The sequence below is a fragment of the Aotus nancymaae genome, unplaced genomic scaffold (assembly GCF_030222135.1).
Source record: "Aotus nancymaae isolate 86718 unplaced genomic scaffold, 86718_ANA_hifiasm-v0.15.2.pri h1tg000008l, whole genome shotgun sequence".
Classification (NCBI taxonomy): domain Eukaryota; kingdom Metazoa; phylum Chordata; class Mammalia; order Primates; family Aotidae; genus Aotus; species Aotus nancymaae.
In genome coordinates this window covers 34,178,901-34,199,143 of record NW_026988419.1, presented here as the reverse complement: position 1 = coordinate 34,199,143, position 20,243 = coordinate 34,178,901, and the positions used below count along the sequence as shown (strand labels likewise).

Below are 20,243 nucleotides of genomic sequence, written 5' to 3'. Positions count from 1 at the left end.
AGTTTTCTCTTCTGTGAAATGGGAAATGTATGATAACTTGCTTCAAATGTCTGTTATGAGAATTAAAGGAATTAGTACATAAAAATCTCTTAGAATAGTGCCCAACATATAGTAATTGCTCAATTGTTACCTTGCAGTATTTTAAAGCTCTAAGAATTGCCTGGGCATAGTGGCTCACACCTTTAATCCTAACACTTTGGGAGGCTGAAGCAGGAGAATCATCACCTGAGGCAACATAAGGATACTTCGTCTCTACAAAATATAAAGTAAAAATTAGGGTGGCCATGGTGGCTTCCAGCTACTCAGGAGGCTGAGGCAGGAGGATTGCTTGAGCCCAAAAGTTCAAGGCTGCAATAAACCATGATTGTGCCATTGCACTGCAGACTGAGATACACATCAAGACCCTGTTTCAAAAAAAAAAAAACCAACTTAATAAATCCCTTGGTGTATGGTGTATATATCACAAGGGCTCATTAATGATTTATTGATTCTTTTTTTAATCTTCCACTGAAAAAACAGAAATGTATCTGTATCACGTATAAATTTTCACATTTATGGATAAATTAGGGATAAAGTGAACGGCTTATCAAAATTGGGGAATAAGATAAACATAATTATCTTCCCATTTAAAGAATTCATGGAGGAAGTAAAATTTCATATTTACATTTTTCTTCTGATTAGAAAAAGAAGAAAATCCCACATAATCCCATCAACTACTCTGTTGATTATTTTAATACACTGCCTTTGTCTTTGTTCTATGCATGTATGTGGAATTTTATACCATTGAGAATATGCTTGGCACCCTGCTTGATTCACATAACATTTATTAAATATATATATATTTTTTGAGATGGAGTCTTGCTCTGTCGCCAGGCTCCAGGCTGGAGTACAGTGGCACAATCTCGGCTCACTGCAATCTCCGCCTCCTGGGTTCAAGCAATTCTCCTGCCTCAGCCTCCTGAGTATCTGGGACTACAGGTGCACGCCACCACAGCTAGGTAATTTTTGTATTTTTTAATAGAGAGGGGGTTTCACCATGTTGGCCAAGATGGTCTCGATCCCTTGACCTTGTGATCCACCCGCCTCGGCCTCCCAAAGTGTTGGGATTATAGGCATGAGCCACTGCGCCCGGCTATTAAATACATTTTTTTCTGTGTTTTCGAAACATTTAAAATGACTGCATGAATGTAATTAATCCAATGTAAATAAGAAATAGTGACAATTAATATGCCCCTTCTTGAACCCATAATTTTGGCCTTAAAAAAATCCACTGAGAAAGGATTTTTGCTTTTTTATTTGCTAAACACTTTTGTTTTAAAATAAAATTGTCAGCCTGGCATGGTGGCTCACGTCTGTAATCCCAGCACTTTGGGAGGCTGAGGTGGGCGGATCACCTGAGATCAGGAGTTCGAGACCAGCCTGGCCAATATGGTGAAACTCTGTCTTTACTAAAAATACAAATATTAGCCAGACATGGTGGCAGGCACCTGTAATCTCAGCTACTTGGAAGGCTGAGGCAGGAGAATTGCTTGAACCCTCGAGGCGGAGGTTGCAGTGAACCAAAATTGCGCCACTGCACTCCAACCTGGGCAACAGAGCAAGACTCCATCTCAAAAATTAATTAATTAATTAATTAATTAATTTAATTGCCTGATCAACAGTCCATTTTAAAATTTATTTTAAAATTAACAGAAAGCAGGGGAGAGATAAAACACCCGCTTACAAATTAACTCAAACAAACACAGTGAGGCACAACCTTGCCATCACGGCTGCCTTCCAAAGCCCACCATTTACATTGGCAAGTATGACTAGCTACTCAACCAGTGGGCTCTGGACAGTGTGGGGAGCTCCATGGCCACTGCCAAAAGCCTTATGGGGAAGAACTGAAAGGATGAAAAGGAAAGAAGAAAGAATAGTAAAGGGAGTGATGAGTTTTAAGTTGGGAGTGAGGCAGTTCCCAGAGAAGCAGCAGTACCCTGAATTAACATGCCTCTTTCAAAAGACTTTTAATACAGAGACATGGACTCACAGCCCATCATACATACAGTGTAAAGTGTGCTTGCCATTTATTAGACCTTAGTCTACCTATTCTGGTATAAGCAAAGGGCCTGCCAGCTTTCGGCTTTCTACATATGCAAAACAGCAAGTCTGATGAATCCTGCATTTCATATCCTTGAGAATCAGAGTTAACAGTATGTATGTTGGGAAATGGAGGGTATGGGTCAGCTAGAAAGACAGTTCCCATGGTGTATGACAATATCTTTCACGTTATTCTCTCTTGGGTTCTAATATCCAGCCTTCAAATAAAGGTTACTTTTAACACAGGGAAAGAAATCCCTAAACTCCATTTTAGTAGAATTCCTATCATTCTTCAGAAGCAAATATTCTTTCTTATTAAAAATTATTCAACTCACCTGGAGGGAATACCCTCTTAGAAAAAGAAATTGACTACCTGTGTTCACAAGAGCATGGACCCGCTGCCTTGTCATTGGGACTTGAGGACTATTCCAAATAATGACATTGCTAATGTATTTCCTCCTTTATAGGCAATCTGAAATACTCTTCCAATTCAATTACTGAAACTCTTTTCTGGTCACATCAAAATGAAAAATCATGTTTCAAGAGCCTAGATTTTCAAAATGACTAAAGCAACCCACTATCCTTGCAGTTTAGTTCTGCCCAACTTTTCCAGCATAAGAAAAAGAGATTGAAGAACACTGCAGTTTCTCTGCTGGAAATGGATTTGCTAGGATGTCCCCTCAATGACTCCCCCATCTTGGAGGAATTATATAAACATGAAACAAACAACAAAGCCAAACAAAAAGGAACAGAAAACTACCCCCATAAAACCTCATGCCTTCAGTCATCAAGTCATATTTTGTTCTACCTCTTTGCTATCCTTCTCGCATGCTGCTGTTTGTCCAGCACGTGAATTACCTGTCTAATCATGCATACTATTTGGTCTATAACACACATGTAGCAAACAGCATACTTTTAATGATCTGAATGAAGACAATGATCTAATACATTCATTTCAAAGTAAACAATTGTAAGTTTTTCCATTTCCCCAAAACAGAGATCGAAAGCCTAATTTAAAACAAACTGTGATTTTTTTTTCTTTGTGAGATTACAGTACAAGACCAAGTGATAAAACCTATGCTTTCCTACAAAATAAAGTATATCTGTACTCTAGGGCACTTTAAGAATATTGATTCAACTTATAAAAAGTATAATAGCATTTTAGCCTTAATATTCAAAAACCTTAAGGAAGCAAATATCACTTTTGACTTGTCCCATTTAATAATCCTCCACTGTAGATGACATTTATTGCTCGTATATCTCACCTTGGTAAGTAGAATTCTCAGTCCAAATCCCTGAAAGGAATAGTGTGGCTCCCTAGTGCAAATTTCCTGAGAGCCCCTTCCCTTAGCAAGTGCCAAGAATCAAATCTTGGCCACTTAGTGCTCTGTGTTCCACATGTGAGCTCGCTACGCACTGAACAAATGTGCTAACTGAGATGGATGGCCCTGTCAAACAGGAAGCTGGCACACCAGGGTGCAAGCAGTGGGATACAATGACCTTTACATTCAGAGAAAAATATCCCTAAAGTGGCATGAAAAGTTTGTGGGGGGAAGGGAAGGGAGATTCTTTTCTTTCATTTAGGTACATAGCATGACATAAAAGCAATAGTGCCCAGTATGCAATTTGCTCAGGATCAAATCGTGAATATCCCTCACACAAGAAGGAAAGTCGTTGGAAAGAGGAAATGAATCATCCTTTATCGGGCTGCTTTGAGAGCACTGGACTCTATAATTCAGCTACACCACTGTGCCCAGCCTGGCCAGCGCTTGGATTCAGACTGTGCTGGGATTCACAATAACTCATAGGGTACTACCTGCTCTGAGAAAACACTCCTAATTTCTATTAGGCTGCTTTCTTGATAGAACTAAAGTATAACTTAAATACTTAAAATATTTCTTAAAAAGCAATAATCTCCTTACAGAATCAAATTCAATACCTTGGGAATTTAAATCCCTTGGTCAGCACATTTGTGACTTCATATCAATATTTAACCTCTCATAGTATCCTTATTGGTACAATTGAGGCTCTGACTGATAGTTCTTAGGAATGATATGAAGAGAAACCCATTTTAAAAAACAGCGAAAATCCTTGGCATATTCAAAAAAGTTAACTAAAGATAGGAATATAGGACATTAATATATCAACTAAGATCTGTAAGTTATGAATTTCTCCCCTTTAGTTATAACCATAATCATAAAGAATACAATTCAATCATTTCAGCTGAAAATCAAGAACAATAAATTCCATTAGATCAATTTTTTTTTCCATTACTCATGGTTTGGGGGTAATTTTTGTTGTTATTTGTTTTGTCAATTCTTTGGCATGAAAGAACAATGGGCTATACTTCAAAATGAAACAACAGAAGCTCACAGTGGGCTCCCTAGTATTGTATAATATGCACTGAAATAATGATGCAATTTTAATATTTAATTAAAAAGTGAAAGGATTGATCATAAAGACACTGCAATATTTTTTAATTGAATGGACCACATCAAAACTACAAAACAGTTTTCAAAGATACAAAAGGGCAAGAGCCATCCATTTTTTTTCTGTTCAATTAAAAAAAAAATTTAAAACGTGCAGAAGCCACAGGCCCAAAGCAATAAGTAAATTTCGAAAACTGAATGCTTTATACATCATGTATTATAAGTTTGGATAAGTCAGGAGTTATATATCTCAGGACTGGCCCTAAGTTAGAGAAAATAACAGTGTTATGAATGCAAAAAAGCTATGATCACTTTGAAATACAAGTTGATTTTGAGGCTCTAGAAGTGCTGGTCAAATGCTTACCAAAAAAACAACAAGAAAACAAGAAACAAGAGCTTCAACAAAAAATATTCTGCTGCTCACTAGGTAATGCTAAATCTGAAAATTCTCCTTCAACCTTTGTTTGGAGAACTATTTCAGAAAACATATTCTTCCTCAAATAATGACACACAAGAGACTTGGGAGGAGAGGGTAGAGGCATTAATACCTTGGGCCTGAGCGGCAGAGCTATGAGAATACCCCAGGGCCAGGAGCGCAGTCTCCACCAGCTGGCTAAAAAGCACATCTTTCCGCACCAGGACAAACTCAGCGTGTTCTTCTCTGTTGTCATATTCAAGAGAGCCGTCCAACTGCTCCACGACACAAAAGACAGGAATCATCAAACCTGAAGGGACAAAATTCAAGAGCAAAACACAAACATTACAAAGCAAATCTCAATCACCACGATGAGAAGGGAAGCGACAGTTATAAAAGTCACTCATCTGTGATCGACAGTGGTTTAGATTAAACAAGCCTCTTAGTCATATAGGCCTAATGGAAAGCTGTGGTTTTTTTCCCCTATTATTACAGAATTGCCCGGGGCAGCAGCAGAAGCCCTTAGATTCCAGTCATTTTCACCAACCAGAGGTGTCCTGGTACATAGGTGAGATGAAGGTGACCTTACAGATACTCGATTCTTTAATGTCTATAGTTTCATCATTAACTGTTAGTCAGCACTAGTATTTTCAGATCAGATCTGCTCTTGTCTAGAAATACATTTCAAAGCTTCCAGTTGTAATAAATATGTTACTTTTAAATGTAAAAGTAATATACTTTAAAGCTCCTAGCTCCTTCTTACTAAAAAGGTATGTTTGATTTTAGGGCCTAAGCTGTTATGTGAATATAAGAGAGTCAATAGAAATTTAAAATAAGTCCCTCTTATATGTTGTTTTTTTTAAATCCTAGTAAATAGGTTATCAACTAGCCTAAAAATAACATGATCATAAACGTCTTAACTTACATTTAATTTATATCAAAATATACATCCAAATATAAAAGTGTGCCTATGTAAAATTATTTTCTACATTAACATCAGTTACTACTGGAAAGGGAGGATCTTTTCTTGTGTTTTCAGAGAAAAGAAGTAAACTACCCTAAAGAATAAAGCAAATTAGTCTAGTTGAAAATCTGTTGAAATCTGTTGTCACTGAAATATTTCTCTGCTTTGTATCAAAGTGTGAAAAGCTAAAAAATGTTTAATTCACCAAGGATTTTTTAAAACTGTTTTTTATTTTTAAAAAAGTCATACAGGCACTTAAATCTAAACATAACCAAGGCAGAAGAAGATCAAAGTTTTACCAACATACAAGTAATAAGCATGGACCCTGCCTAATGTGATTCGCACAGATTAGTATGTTACAGGTCTTTTTGTCCAAGAAAAATTAAAAGTTATGAAGGATGGGTGAGCAGGCAGACAGGGGAGGTAAAAGTTACATGGCCATGGTGAAGGTATTCACAACAAAAAGAAGACCTTTGTGTGAAATGACTTTATGGGAATATGGCCCCTGACACAGAGAATGCATAGGAGTTTTTCAGAGCCCACTCCCTGTGGCCTCAACCCTAGAAGCCTCCTGACTCACTCTGATCTGGAAAGCTGAGGGTGGGAGCAGATGCTCTACAAACTACTGGGTCACAGATTGAGGTTTTTGTTCTAAAGATAATGCATTGGTGCAACTGGTTCCCATGTGCTAATTATTATTATTAAAGATAATAAGTATTGGGTATAATTATTAAATATAATCTTATTAACAATAATAATACTCATTAAGAATTGTTATCATTAAAGATCATGATAATTATTATTAAGACTGCACAACAGTCTAACAAGTCAAACCATATCATACAAGACAACTATTGACTCAGTGTTCACTGCTGAGAACAAGAAAGCAGCATTATTGTCTAAAGCAAATACACTCTCCACGGTGTAGATTTATTTAAAAATATAAGATATGGGTGGAGCAGACTGATTTTTTAGACAAAGAAGATGATTTAGGACAGCCACACAATGCCTTGCAAGACATATTTTTTCATTGTGACCATTACTGCTAGATGAAATCCTTATATATTTATAACAAGTTTATTCCAAAAATATATATACAGGATATGTAACAAATAATATAAATTAGATTTATTCCAAATTATCTTTTCTTTTTCTTTTTGAGACAGTCTCGCTCTTGTCGCCCAGGCTGGAGTACAGTGTTGAGACCTCGGCTCACTGCAACCTCCGCCTCCTGGGTTCAAGCGATTCTCCTGCCTCAGTCTCCTGAGTAGCTGGGATTACAGGCACCACCATGCCCAAATATTTTTGTACTTTTAGTACAAAACAGAGACAGGGTTTCGCCATCTTGGCCAGGCTGTTCTCGAACTCCTAACCTCAGGTGATCCACCCTCCTCGGCCTCCCAAAGTGCTGGGATCACAGGTGTGAGCCACTGCACCCAGCCCCAAATTACCTTTGTAGTCATTCATTTATCCAGGATTTATTCACTGAACACCTACTATGTGCCAGGTGGCTCCAGGGATACGAGTAAGAACAAGTCTGATACGACTGCTGCCCTCAATGTAGTTGAAGGTGTTGTAAAACCTTCCTACTCAAGCATAATGGCATTTTATAGGACTCATTCATGAGAGTCCGTACCAGCAAGGAATAGCCCCCATTTAGAGCTTTTAACTCTTACATGCTGGCATATAATCTTTGTCCAAGGAAGTAGGTAGATTTTTACTTCTAATGATTTAAGCATATGCACACATAGGGCCATATAGTCCATGGTGCCATAAGCTACTCCACCACTAATACCTGTGTGTACATAAGTGTCAATGCTGAAAATCCATGTGCAATTCCTAATGTCAATATCTGAGTGTCACACAACTGGGAATCACAGATAAGATCTTTAAATGAATCCAATTGCTCCATAAGCTATCATGTCTCCATTACTTAGAAACTATAAATCTTTCTCAAGTCCATGGTCAATTGAAAAACTTAAGACCCTATTAACTTTTAAAAATAATATTAACTATTCAACCAGTTGGATATAAAATATAACATGAAAGCACAGGGATCTATAACATGTAGGGACTTATGTTTTATAACTGTCAATTATTTAAATAGTTCCTAAACATTTTGCTTCAGTGATTGAAGAAAGCAATTGTTAGCTGACACATCAGTAATAACTTCTTACAGAAAGCATGCACCAATCCTCCACTGGCATCACTTTTTTAAAAAAAGCAGGGGGGTGCTTTGTGGTCATTTATAAAACAGTATTAATGAGGAATGTATGATAATAGGGTTTGTTATGCAGCGCATATATATGAGATACTGAAGAATATCATAAAGAGCTTATATTTTTAAAAATTTATCTTCTTACTAGAATTTGACCCATCTAAACAATTATGGTTTTTATAATGAAATGCAATTTTTACAAAAGAAGAAAAAAGGAGGAAAAATAGATGCAATTACTAGTGACAATAACAAGAGAAATGAAAAATAGTAAAATAGTATGACTGAGTTCAAGTGTAGAAAGAAGAAAATTAAGGCATAAGTTTAAAATGCCTTTAAAAACTGAAAATCCCTAAGGGAAGCAAACTGTAAAAGAATGAATAAAAATATATGCAGAGAGAGAGAGAAAGAGACAGAGATTTGTTCATTTTATCCACAACTCATCCCAGGCAAAAAGTGGGGGAAAGAAAAGAAAGAGAAAAAAGTGACAATGGATAGAAAGATAGGGAGGTTCTTGAAAAGTGCTTCAGAAAATAATTTAAGAGTGAGAAGAATTTTAAAGCTCCAATAAAAGAAAAACGTAAAACTGAAATGCATTTTCCTTTTTTTTGGGGTGGGGGGTAACCTCAGTGATATGAAATGCATTTTCAACAAAATTTAGAAATGGTGAAGAAAAAAGAAAAACTTGCTCTAGCCCTGTATCTTGAGCTTCCAACATTATTATTATTATTTTTATTGTAGCACAGACCCATTTTCAGATAATCTAGTAGAGAACTTTGAACCTTTTATTATAAGCCTTACTAAGCCTTTTACAATTGCAGGAGGTAAGCAGGTAGTTTAATCTGGAGAACAGGCGCTCGGCCTCAGCCATTTGCTAAAAATTAAGAGTTGTTCTGGTAATTGGGATAAATGATGAATTCTGTTGTCAAAGAGGCAAAATAAGCCTGGTACCCTCTCTACACTAGAAAAATGCATTTTTCCAACTGTTATTAGTGATGATACTGAAATTGCCACTTTTATTCTGATATTATTTCTGAAGAAGTGTGTATAATTTATAAAGAGTTAACCATTGTTACTGCCGCTGTTCATGGCAACAGCTGTGAGAACTGAGACACGTGGGAAAATGGTTAGATGTGGTGATGAACAGCACCGGGTCAGGGTCAAGTCCTGGCAATGTCCCTCTTTACCTGTGTGTGACCTTGAGTAGTTCATCTGACCTCTTTGAGGCTCAAATTCCTCCTAGCTAAAATGCAAACAATATCTACATCATAGATCTGTTGTGAGGATTAAACAACATAACATAGTTAAATTGTCTGACAGCTCTCAAACAATGGAATCTATTTGTTTTCCTTTTTCTCAAAATCAGTATTAATACGATTTTACAGAGGAAAAAAATTAACCAGTAATGTTTTTCAGGGTCTGTAATCAATGTTCCTGATACTAACTAAAAGGCATTTCTTCAGAATAAAGAGGATACTAATAATCACTGAATGGCCTATTATGCAAATGACAATGGCTTGAAGTGTTTAGCATGCCCTATAGCAAAAAAGGTGAAAGTGCTTAAAAGCACAGTAAAACTACCTGTCCATTATAGTAGCCTCTAACTTCATGTAGCAATTGAGCACTTGAAACACAGCTAGTCTCAAACTGAGATGTGCCATAAGTATAAAATACGTACTAAATTTTAATGACTTAATAACAAAAAGAATAAAAATAAATACATCTTGCAGGTTTTTTTTTTAAAGTAACTGCATGTAGAAATAATATCTTGGATATATTGAGTTAAATAAAATATGTTATTAAAATTAACTTTACCTGTTTAACTTTTAGTGTAGCTACTAGAAAATGTAAAATTATACATGTGGCTTATATTTGTATTAATATCAAAGAGCACTGTTCTAATGAATCTGCCAAATAACAAGTTTTTCTCACACAGGATACATTTATCACAAACTGACACTAGGCCAATCGTGTGACTGTCGTGAGCCCTTTAGCTATATTTCCTCTGTGCTGCAGATCTTAGGAGTCCTGAAGATAGAAGCACTCTTGGTTAAATTCCGAAATCCAAGGTGCTACCTTCTCTGCAATTGCAGGCTGCTGTTTTATTACTAACTATATTAATCCAACTTCTTTTATTAGGAAACAGTTCTTCCCCTCCTTCCCTTCATTTTAAAGAACAGACTTCAGGAAATGTCAATACTGGATATGAAAGTGACCTGAGGAATATGTATTCTTGAAAGCTCTGAACGTTTAAAACTCAACAATGAAAGATGAATGGTGCAGCTGTGGCAGGGTGTCTAGGTGACAGAATTCAACTGTCTTCCGCCAAAGTTAGGACATGAAATAAACCCCTGCTTTGTACTGCACTTACTAGATTATCACATAATCTAACTTACACACCTTTATCTTCTCCTCACATTTACCCTGTGACAGGGTTAGCATTATTCTCATTTAGTAAATTAGGAAACTGAAACTATGAGAGAAGTAACATGCCCCGAGAAACACAGCGAGGCAAGGGCAGAGGAGTTCAGGTTATCCAGCTCTAAATCCCAAGCAGGCTGCTTTCCTGAGGGTTGAAAACAACACTCCAGAATCCACATCCATTGAAATCTAAGGGCTTGGCTTCTTACTAAAAAGGACCCTTTACCACTTGCTATGTCCAATGGGTGACCTGTGCTACTCATAAGTGAATTCACCTTTTGTCTGCCTACCAGGTGTCAGGAACCACGCTAGGCATGGAGGGAGAACCAAAGAGGGCTCCTGACCTTCTGTCATTCACAGACAAAGAAAGAAAGGCTCATATGAATGGTCATACTCTAGTGTAAATCAGCATGGTCTCCAGCCTCCTCCCTAGCCCCTTTGTCTTCTTAGTCCACCTGCACTTCTGAATGACAGGACCCAGTCCGAGATGAGAGGAGGCCAGGGTTTCGCCTCCCCTCTTTCAAAGGAATCCTGAAGCCCATCTGTCTCTGGAAGGAAGGCAGCAGACAGGGCCCACTCCCTTCCCTGGGGCCTGTAACATATGTAGTTCTATCACCTGAGAAGGTCTGAGGGCTAACTGGAGATTATGAAGACTGTAGGGCAGAGCCTTGCATATCTTTTCTTTGTATAACAATGAACCTGAAGTACCAGAGAACAAGCTGCTTGAAACACTGAAAAAAACTTTACCACAAAAACTGAGTGAATAACTGTCTTCAAGAGGACTGAGAGAGAAAAAATTAGGGCTGGCTAATATTTTTTCTTACTGTAAATTTACCAGAAAATCAAAATAACTATTTACTTGTTCTATAACCTCATATTCTCTCTCTCGTGCGCTGATACATTCATACACACACATACTGAGTCACAGACAAGAAAAGAAGTAACTTGCCAACATTAACGTCTAGCCCCTTCTTTATACCCTAAAATAATAGAGGCCAGGCACAGTGGCTCACACCTGTTATCCTAGCACTTTGGAATGCTTAGGCAGGCAGATCACCTGAGGTCAGGAGTTTGAGACCAGCCTGCCAACATGATGAAACCCCATGTCGTAAACTACAAAAACTAGTTGGGCATGGTGGTGGGTGCCTGTAATCCCAGCTACTTGGGAGGCTGAGGGCAGGAGAATGGCTTGAACCTGGGAGGTAGAGATTGCAGTAAGCCAAGACTGTACCACTGCACTCCAGCCTGGGCAACAGAGCGAAATTCTGCCTCGAAAATGATAATAATAATAATGAACAAAAGCCTGAGCACCTAAAATTGTGACCAAAACCAGAAAGAATTAATAGAGTGTCTTTCACCTCCCTGTTAGGGTCCCAGGCAAAATTTCCAAAAGGGATGCAGTAAGTCCTTTCTAGTCTCCTCTTTGCGGCCCTGCTGCCCTCTACGAGGCACTCAGCCTCCTGGGCTAAGGCAGCCGCAGGTTCTACATTCCACTCTAGCCTCCTACTCCCTCCAGGGGCTGATTTCAAAAATTCCAGAGATTAATAGATAAAAAGACGCTTGCTACACTGCTTGAATGGTTTAGTGGCCTCCTTAATCTCCTCAGCTAGATCTTCATTGTAAAAGATACATTTTATTTCAAATAAACTTCTCATGGAAAGAATTTCAGGTAGTATAACAAGATACAGTAGAAAAAAAAATTTTCACCAATTTTTTTTTGAGAAGGAAGAGCAATCATTTGGATGCAAAGGGAGCCACACACAGGTCCACAGGTGGACCAGAGGCTATCTAGGCTCCCCCAACTGCTCCAGTTTTCAACACTCCTCCTCCCTGTTCTTAGCTTATAAACTACACATTCTCTGAAAAACAAATAATTCACTTGTTTTTCTAGTTGGTTTTGTTTTTTTCTTAACTCTTATTGTAAAGGAAGCAGGAGCCTAGACAGAGGTAGGACAGCCGCAGAAGTTCTAGGTGGTTTACAGGTAGAGATCAATTTTCCAATTATGAGGAAGGCAAACTCTGCATCATAATTACTATTTTTTTTTCTTTTTTGAGATAGCGTTTTGCTCTTGTTGCCCAGGCTGAAGTGCAGTGCAATGGTGCAATCTCAGCTCCCAGCAACTCTGCCTCCAGGGTTCAAGCAATTCTCCTGCCTCAGCCTCCCCAGTAGCTGGGATTACAAGCATGCACCACCATGCCCAGCTAATTTTGTATTTTTAGTAAAGACAGGGTTTCTCCATGTTGGTCAAGCTGGTCTTGAACTCCCAACCTCAGGTGATCCTCCCGCCTCGCCCTCCCAAAGTGCTGGGATTACAGACATGAGCCACCGCACCTGGCCAGCATAATTACACTTAAGCACAAACTGCGCCATACGTAACAATAATTCGATTTCATTATTTATCCATAATCCAGGTGCAACTCAGGATTAGACCTCCAACTAAATAATATTATTTATTATTCAATTTTATTATTTATTATGAAATAATAAAACCAGACACTACTTTGCAACCCCTGAGGCCAATCTTAACTTTGGACAATAAAAACAAAAATAGGCCAAGGTGAGGATGGGAGGGTGGATGCTAGTCCTCTCTCACTGACCACCCCAAAGGAACAAACTGGGTCTCAAGTGGTAGGGAAGCGAAATGAGTTCTGGCCTTCCACACCTGATTCCAGGCCTGAACCCAGGCAAAGCAATCACAATTCAACCTGAAGTCAGGTCCAAAGGCTGAAGGAGAAACTCTAGGTCTCTAAACATCCTCCAGTTATAGAAATTTAGTGGGAAGATCAAGCTGGCCAGGCAGTTTGCAAAACAGTATTTCACAGGCACACAGGAGGCAATTTGTGGCAGCTTATCTAAACAAAAAAAGCCTGAACCACACCTGGGAACTCTGCCACAGCAAGCCTGACCCACGGAACTAAATTCTCTGATGTCAGGAATGCCGAGGTGGGTGTGGAGGAGAGGCCCACCGCTTTCCTCCTCAAACATGGTCTGGACTTAGATAAGTCTTCTTTACTCCCTCACGCCCCTCCCACCCCAAGCCTGACCTATATATTAGGCCCAAGATAAATGTTGGTTTAGTTTAACAAAATGCCAATTCCAGATAGTTATTAATCACCACCATTAATAGGCAGTGTCTCCCTAGCTGTCAAACTTGTCCATATCACTCTGGCCCCATTGCACTGCAGTCAGCATCAGCAGACAAGGAAAGCTTTCTAGGAAATGGTCCACACAAGTGGACGCAGGAGCTTGCTCCATGTTGTCCAGGGGGAGCTGGCCAGACCACAGCACTGTGTACGACCACTGTTGACAGAACTTGTCATATCACCACGGGCATCACATGAATGGGTGTGTAACAAAGTCGTGCACTGCACTGTGCTCTGTACACACCCTAGAGCCACCGGGGTCTTGCTGGCAGTCCTACCCATGCCCTGCACTGAAGGACTACAGCATCTTTTCTAAATTTAGTAACTATAGAAAGACAAAATGCTTAATGATCCTAGAATTAAAAATAATAATAATGACAAAAGAGCCTGGCAATGGCTGGAGCCTATTAATCCCAGCTACTTGGGAGGCTGAAGTGGGAGGATGGCTTGAGCTTAGGAGTTTGAGGCTAGAGGAGTTTGGGGCTCACTGTGCAAAAATAGGATCGAGTGCACAGCGAGCTATGATCTCACCACTGCACTCCAGCCAGAGTTACAGAGCCAGACGCACCTCTAAAATAAATAATTTTTAAAAATACAAAGGAAAAAAGGAGGATATACAAGTTTGAATAGAATATAACAGAAAAGTTCAAGTATATGGCATATTATTGAAGTACCCTTAGTTCAAGCGTAAATTCTTCAGGTTCTTTTTACAATAGTTTAAAAATGCATATATGTATATAAGTCCTGAGACTCAACCGCATGTTAAAAATGACTCTACCATAATTTATGCACACCAGGGTTTCTGTCCTTTGCTAAGTAAAATTTCATTCTGGAGGTTTCAGAGAGGATTTTTTTTTTTTTTTTTTTTTTTTAAGACAGAGTCTTGCTCTGTCAAAAATAGTATTTAAGTGGAGATCAATTCACCTCCCCACCTCACTCATCATCCTCTCTGGAAAAGCTATTTACAACTCAGAGTCCCATGTGTCAAAAAAGGAGTCAATGAAAATTGTCCTTATGCTAACATTTACTTCAGGTTTTGAGCCTCCCTAAATGTTATTTTTCTAATTCAAATAATTAAAAAAAAACCTTGATTAATTTCTCCAGTGTAGTGTTAAGGAAAGGTTAACTGTACTGCGGTCCTCTTGCAAGGAATTAATAAAGGAATCAAGTGCTCAGCTCTCAATAAGACAAGACTACCCAGATTTCTAGTGGGAATATTTCATAGCACAAGCATGTTTTCTTTGGGGAATTTAACTCACAAAAATTATTAAAAATTGAGATCAAACACTGGTGCAGAGCCTCAAAGGAAATCATACTAGAATGGAGAGATTTTTATCAAATAAAAAACTGAAAAGTAAAGTTTCCATACCAAAAAATAAAAGGCTTTCTCCCTCACAAAAAGAAAATCCTACTGTCTATATTTGGAGTTCAAACAAGAAAACATTTAGGATATTTAATAGACGTGCAGAAAGTAACACTGTGCAATGAATGCAGATTTCACAAAGCCGAGCTTAAGCAGACAGGCAACTACCACCATCGTTTCCCAGTCATTAAAAGCCACTCTCATTCACATATTCAACAAATGCATCCATCAAGATGCAATAGCAACCAAGCTTGTGAAAAGGCTAACACTGAAAAGAGAAAGAGAAAAAATAAAAAAAAAACAGGAGGGGGAAAGAGCAAGAAAGTCAAAACCATAGTGTGTATTCTCTAGTCCCCTTAGGGGATCTGACTGAGATCTCTGGTTTGCAATAAGTAGGATATTATTATTGTGACTCAGATCAAGTTAATAAAACCCAGCCTAGAGATCAGGGAAACCAGGGTCTGACGGAATACTTCCCAGACAAAATATTTTAAGTATATATGTAGTACCTGTGCAATTTATAGAAATTAATCAGAAAAACAGAACAGAGAAAACTAGTATATACTTTTTCACTTTATGGTTCTAATACATCTTCTTTATAATTTATATAACTTCCAAAATAAAATATTAATATTTTTTAAATGAAAGAGACTATTGAAGTCTCTGCACACAAATCTCTTGGAAACCATATTCAGGAAACCTGAATATGTTTATCCAAAGGCTATCATCACCCAGCCAAAGAAAGAGTTATTCCACTTTTTACTGCCTTTGAGAAGCGTTATCAAAGCCTAAAGTGACAAGCCTAGTAGAAAATAACAGAAACACAAGTCAAACACTCTTTCAAACTCCATATTGAAGGAGAAAATAATTTCATTTGGGATTAACTTAATAGTATACGTTTAGGTTTATGGGTGAACTCTAGTATCACCCAAGAGATAAGAGCTACTATTTTATCTTGGCACCATCGCTGCTAGATCTAGATGGAGATGACAAAAGAAACTAAACATGACAATTTCTATGAATATAAGTTCATTTCTTTATTTTGTTAACACAAATAGGATCGACAAACAGCTATGTTTTCAAAGAGCAAGCCTGTGTTTATTCTATATATGAGAGGCTGGCAGCGAGAAAGATGGCTTTACTGAGTCATTCTAGCAAAGGAAGAAGAGAGCGCATCTCAGAAGCCTGCCTTCGTTAAAAAGAACTGTCTCCCTCAAACTCGCTTTCAAGCTATACATCAATCTTCAATATAATTATGTTTGACAGAATATAAGCTCTTGGCAGTTAACTTGTTTACAATAAATGCTTAGTTTGGGTACATGGACTGTATTTCAGTCCTACAAATATCAAACACAAACCTACAACAGTCCCATTATGAAGCTGAGAATTATTTTGCTATAAATCTTTTTATTGGGGGGCCAAGGGAATTACTTTTCAGCTTGTTTCCCACTAACCACTTGGAACAGTGTGAAAAGAGGTTTATTTATGCTCTGACCCTGTGCTAATTGGAATTCTATACATTTCCATAGGAGAGTGTTCAGTATCAATCCTAAACATGCAGGTCAGCCCCCAGTTCTGCCATGGCGGCAAAAAATACACATGAAACAAAATGGTTCTTACTAAAGTCACGGCATTTTCCAATAGTTCTTTTTCTCCTCAAAGTTTCTTGGGAATTAATGACCATTTGTAACAGTGTTGGCAGACTTTCAATGGTAAGCACCAGTTTTGGGGGGGGCGTTTATAAGTTAACTGTAAAAATGTGCTTAAGGCTCAAACTTGCCATATGAATGAGGCTGTAAATAGCATTAGTTTTGCTGAATATTACCTAGAGATTCATTTGAGAAGGAAAAAGTCAGGATCACCTTATTTACCCTTGTAAAACGGCTTTACCTGGGTATTAAAGGTATAATGACTTCCTATTCAGAGAACAATTTGCTCTTCTTATACTCCCTCAATAAGGGTTTGGGGTGTTCTAATATAACATTTCCCAAATCTAAAGGACAACATCTTGTCAGAATGGAGCCTCTAGGAATGCTTCTCTCCTGACAGGCACCTTCACTCACATTCTGAATACCTTCTGGTTCTCAGATGAAGACAATTTATCATTTTAAGGTTTCTTTGTTGCTTTCTAATTTCCCACTTAACATATAATTAGATTCCTATAATAACTCAACTTTAACATAGAATTAATACATCAAAAAGATCATATTAAGAATCACAGTTTATCTTCCAAAATAAACAATACTGAAAATTTCAGTCACGTTATAACTTAATATTAAGATTCCAAAGGTGACAAAAAAATTTAAAACGTGTTTGTCTCTCAGCTTCTAATAAAGAAGAATAGCAACTGATTTATAAGTTTCAGCTGTTATGCAAAATGATTTTATTAAAAATTTTTACCACACGGCTTTCTTGTATACAGGGAAGAGAGACAGAAAAGAAAAATATTTTCACTGCATTATCAGCCTCACAGAACTTTCTTGTTAATACCAAAGCACTAATTTGCAATGTGAACTAATGGAAAATTGTTAAATTCACCTAAAATAACCATTCCTTTTTTTAAACTAAAGAAGCCCTTTTAAAACCTTGACTATTTAATTGCTATTTACTTGGAGAAGGGGGACAAGGAGAAGGTGATAGTATATAAAAAAAATCAAAACACTTTTTAATTGTACAACAAAAATTCCCTCCAAGGCAAAAAAGACATTATGCCAAGTTCCACCCAGAATTAATGTTTAGGTTTAAATTATAAAGTCCAGAAGAAACGGAACCACTAATAGACCCTTAAATCTCATGGCCTTCATCAACACTGTTAGGTTATGTAAATTTTAAAACTGAAAACACTTTGCTGACAAAAGCATTTTAATGAAGGCGCTATTAACTAGACTCTCTGGATTAAATAACTTTTTTAAAAAAGCTTTTTTAGGGTGTTTGATATACACTCCACTCTAAAGGGGATGATAAATGCTCTGGAGAGTTCTGAAATTATGAAACCTCCACCAGGAGGATGTACTGTCTCTTGTTTCTTTCATTTTGTCACCTCAGGAAGGTTTTTAAAAATGAAACCCAAGAAAATTCAGCGACAGATGAAAGAAATATTCCCCTGTAAGTCTGTCAACTGAGTAAAACCTGGGGCTCTGACTGCTCTGATGGCCAACATTATTTGCAGTTTTAGTATCCCCACAATGAGCAGGGTTCCTGGGTGAACTCCACGGTCACCACCTAGGTTTCTTCAGGAGCTCACAGTTTCTATGAATAAAGTAACAAATACAGCCCAGAATGAGGGAAAACGAGCCCCTGATCTTGGCTGCTGCCTGTCGGTTTACTCGGAGTTGCTGAAAGCATAGCTCTGTGGAATGAGAGCTGGAGTCTCAGCAATGTTAAGGACATCGATTTCATGATTCAGAGGATTGCAGGTCAAAGCAGGAGCCTCTGCATTTCGGGTAACAGTCAGGTGAGAGTACATATCAGGTGATGTGCCCACAGGGCAACTCCGGTTGCCCCCATGTGTGCTGAGAAGAAATGAGGGTGCTCATTATTCAGCCTCAACTCTCTCTCTCCCTTTCAGCCTGGTTTGGACTTTGGGAAGAGGAAGAACAGCAGGCCCAGGAACCACACCTAACCCTTACTTGGCTGGGCTTTGTAACAAGAGGAACATTCATTACTTCTGACTTCCATTTACAGAGACCAAAAAAAAAAAAAAGGCGGGGGGTAGAGAGTAGTTCCACCTCAGGTAGAATTTAAGAAAATGGGATTTTCCTGGTTAAACTGTGTATGAAGACAAAGTCAATGGTCATTTGTAATGTCTCCTGGGCAACCACTTCCCATGGGTTCCTCTCTAACTTCCCAGGGAAGAATGAGAGCCAAATGGTCTCTCCCCAAAACAGATTTTAGCTAATAAACACAACAAAGTAAGGGAAAAGCACTTCACTTTTTCTGCATCTTCTTCAAGACTAAAAATTTGTACATTGTGTGACAGGTCCACCTCATTTTTCTTAATGATGTTTTTATTATTCTTTCACTCAATTAAAGCAGAAATGGATATTGCATCTTCTGACTGTATAATTGTTATTGTAATCTGTTTTCGATCACTGCTTGGAAAATGGGTCCAAAACAACATAAACTCTCCACTGCCTCAGAAGACAAGTCATTTTCTTTTACTACGACACTTAAAGAGACATTTATCATGCTGCTCTGTTAGCATCTTTGGATTATGACAAAAGAAGGTTCTTGTTCTGTTTACCCCCAAAAAATAATATTTCAAAAATGCTATTGCTATTTCAAGCGTTTTGATATGAATGCATCTTCCCAGTAAGCTATTAAATATATCAATTTTGCCTTTCTTTATATGTAATAATAATTGAAACAAATGCAATAAAAGTACTCAATTTTAATATAGGACATAATTGGGAAATCTAAAAATACAGTATTTTTACTTTATGCCTTTGGTCCTTTCCCAGGAGTCTTGGACATGGCATTCAATCAAATTTGCTCTCTTTGCAAAGAAAATATTTTCTTGTGTTAAAAAAAATCAATCATAATCAGTTATGAAAGAACTGATACACTTGCTTTCCAGCCAAATGCAAAAACAAGTAAAAAGTATTTTTTAAAGAAAGAAAAAGATACATGTGGTTAACATGATGAAATTCAAGCTCTTTCTATCACAAAGGCCTGCAAATCACCTCTGTCAGATCTTAGTACTTTGGAAAACATTTGCTCTAACTAGAGTCTCTTATTTTATATATTACATACATATATATCTGTGTAAGTCTTCAGTCAAATAAACAAAAGAAAGACACTGAACTGCTATGCACATTTCAGTAACTGTGCAACCATCAGTGGGCACCAAACAGCTACCCTGGTCGGAAGTGGATCCCTTTTGATAAATAGTAGCTTGCAGTGCTTCCCCTTAATTTTTTGAACTTTGTTGTTATATTACAGTTTAATAACCAATTGTGCTAAGATAGAACTCCATTCCAAGGGTATGGCTACTAAGTTATTGCAGAACCGAATTTGCCCACACACTATTAACGAGTAATAGTACCAGGAGCAACTTAAACTGAAATATATTAACCCAGGAGGTTTTCCTGTGCAATTTGTCCTAACTACCCAAAAAGAACATGCTTACTATAAGACTGACATAGTTTTCTGATAACTTTATTGCAAGGTTCAAATTCTTGAAATTTCTATTAATGCTTTTATCTGCATTTTAG

The 20,243-nt window shown here is 37.7% G+C and overlaps 1 protein-coding gene across 3 annotated transcripts in view; it reads right to left on the bottom strand.

Moving 5' to 3' along the window:
• SATB2 (SATB homeobox 2) overlaps positions 1-20,243 on the bottom strand; it is a 191,832-nt gene that overhangs the window by 159,992 nt on the left and 11,597 nt on the right. For all 3 annotated transcript variants that reach the window (XM_021670695.2, XM_021670694.2, XM_021670696.2), the window contains one exon: positions 5,057-5,233. In XM_021670695.2, coding sequence (XP_021526370.2) covers positions 5,057-5,228 — 172 coding nt within the window. In that variant the 5' untranslated portion in view covers positions 5,229-5,233. The remainder of the gene's footprint in view (positions 1-5,056; positions 5,234-20,243) is intronic.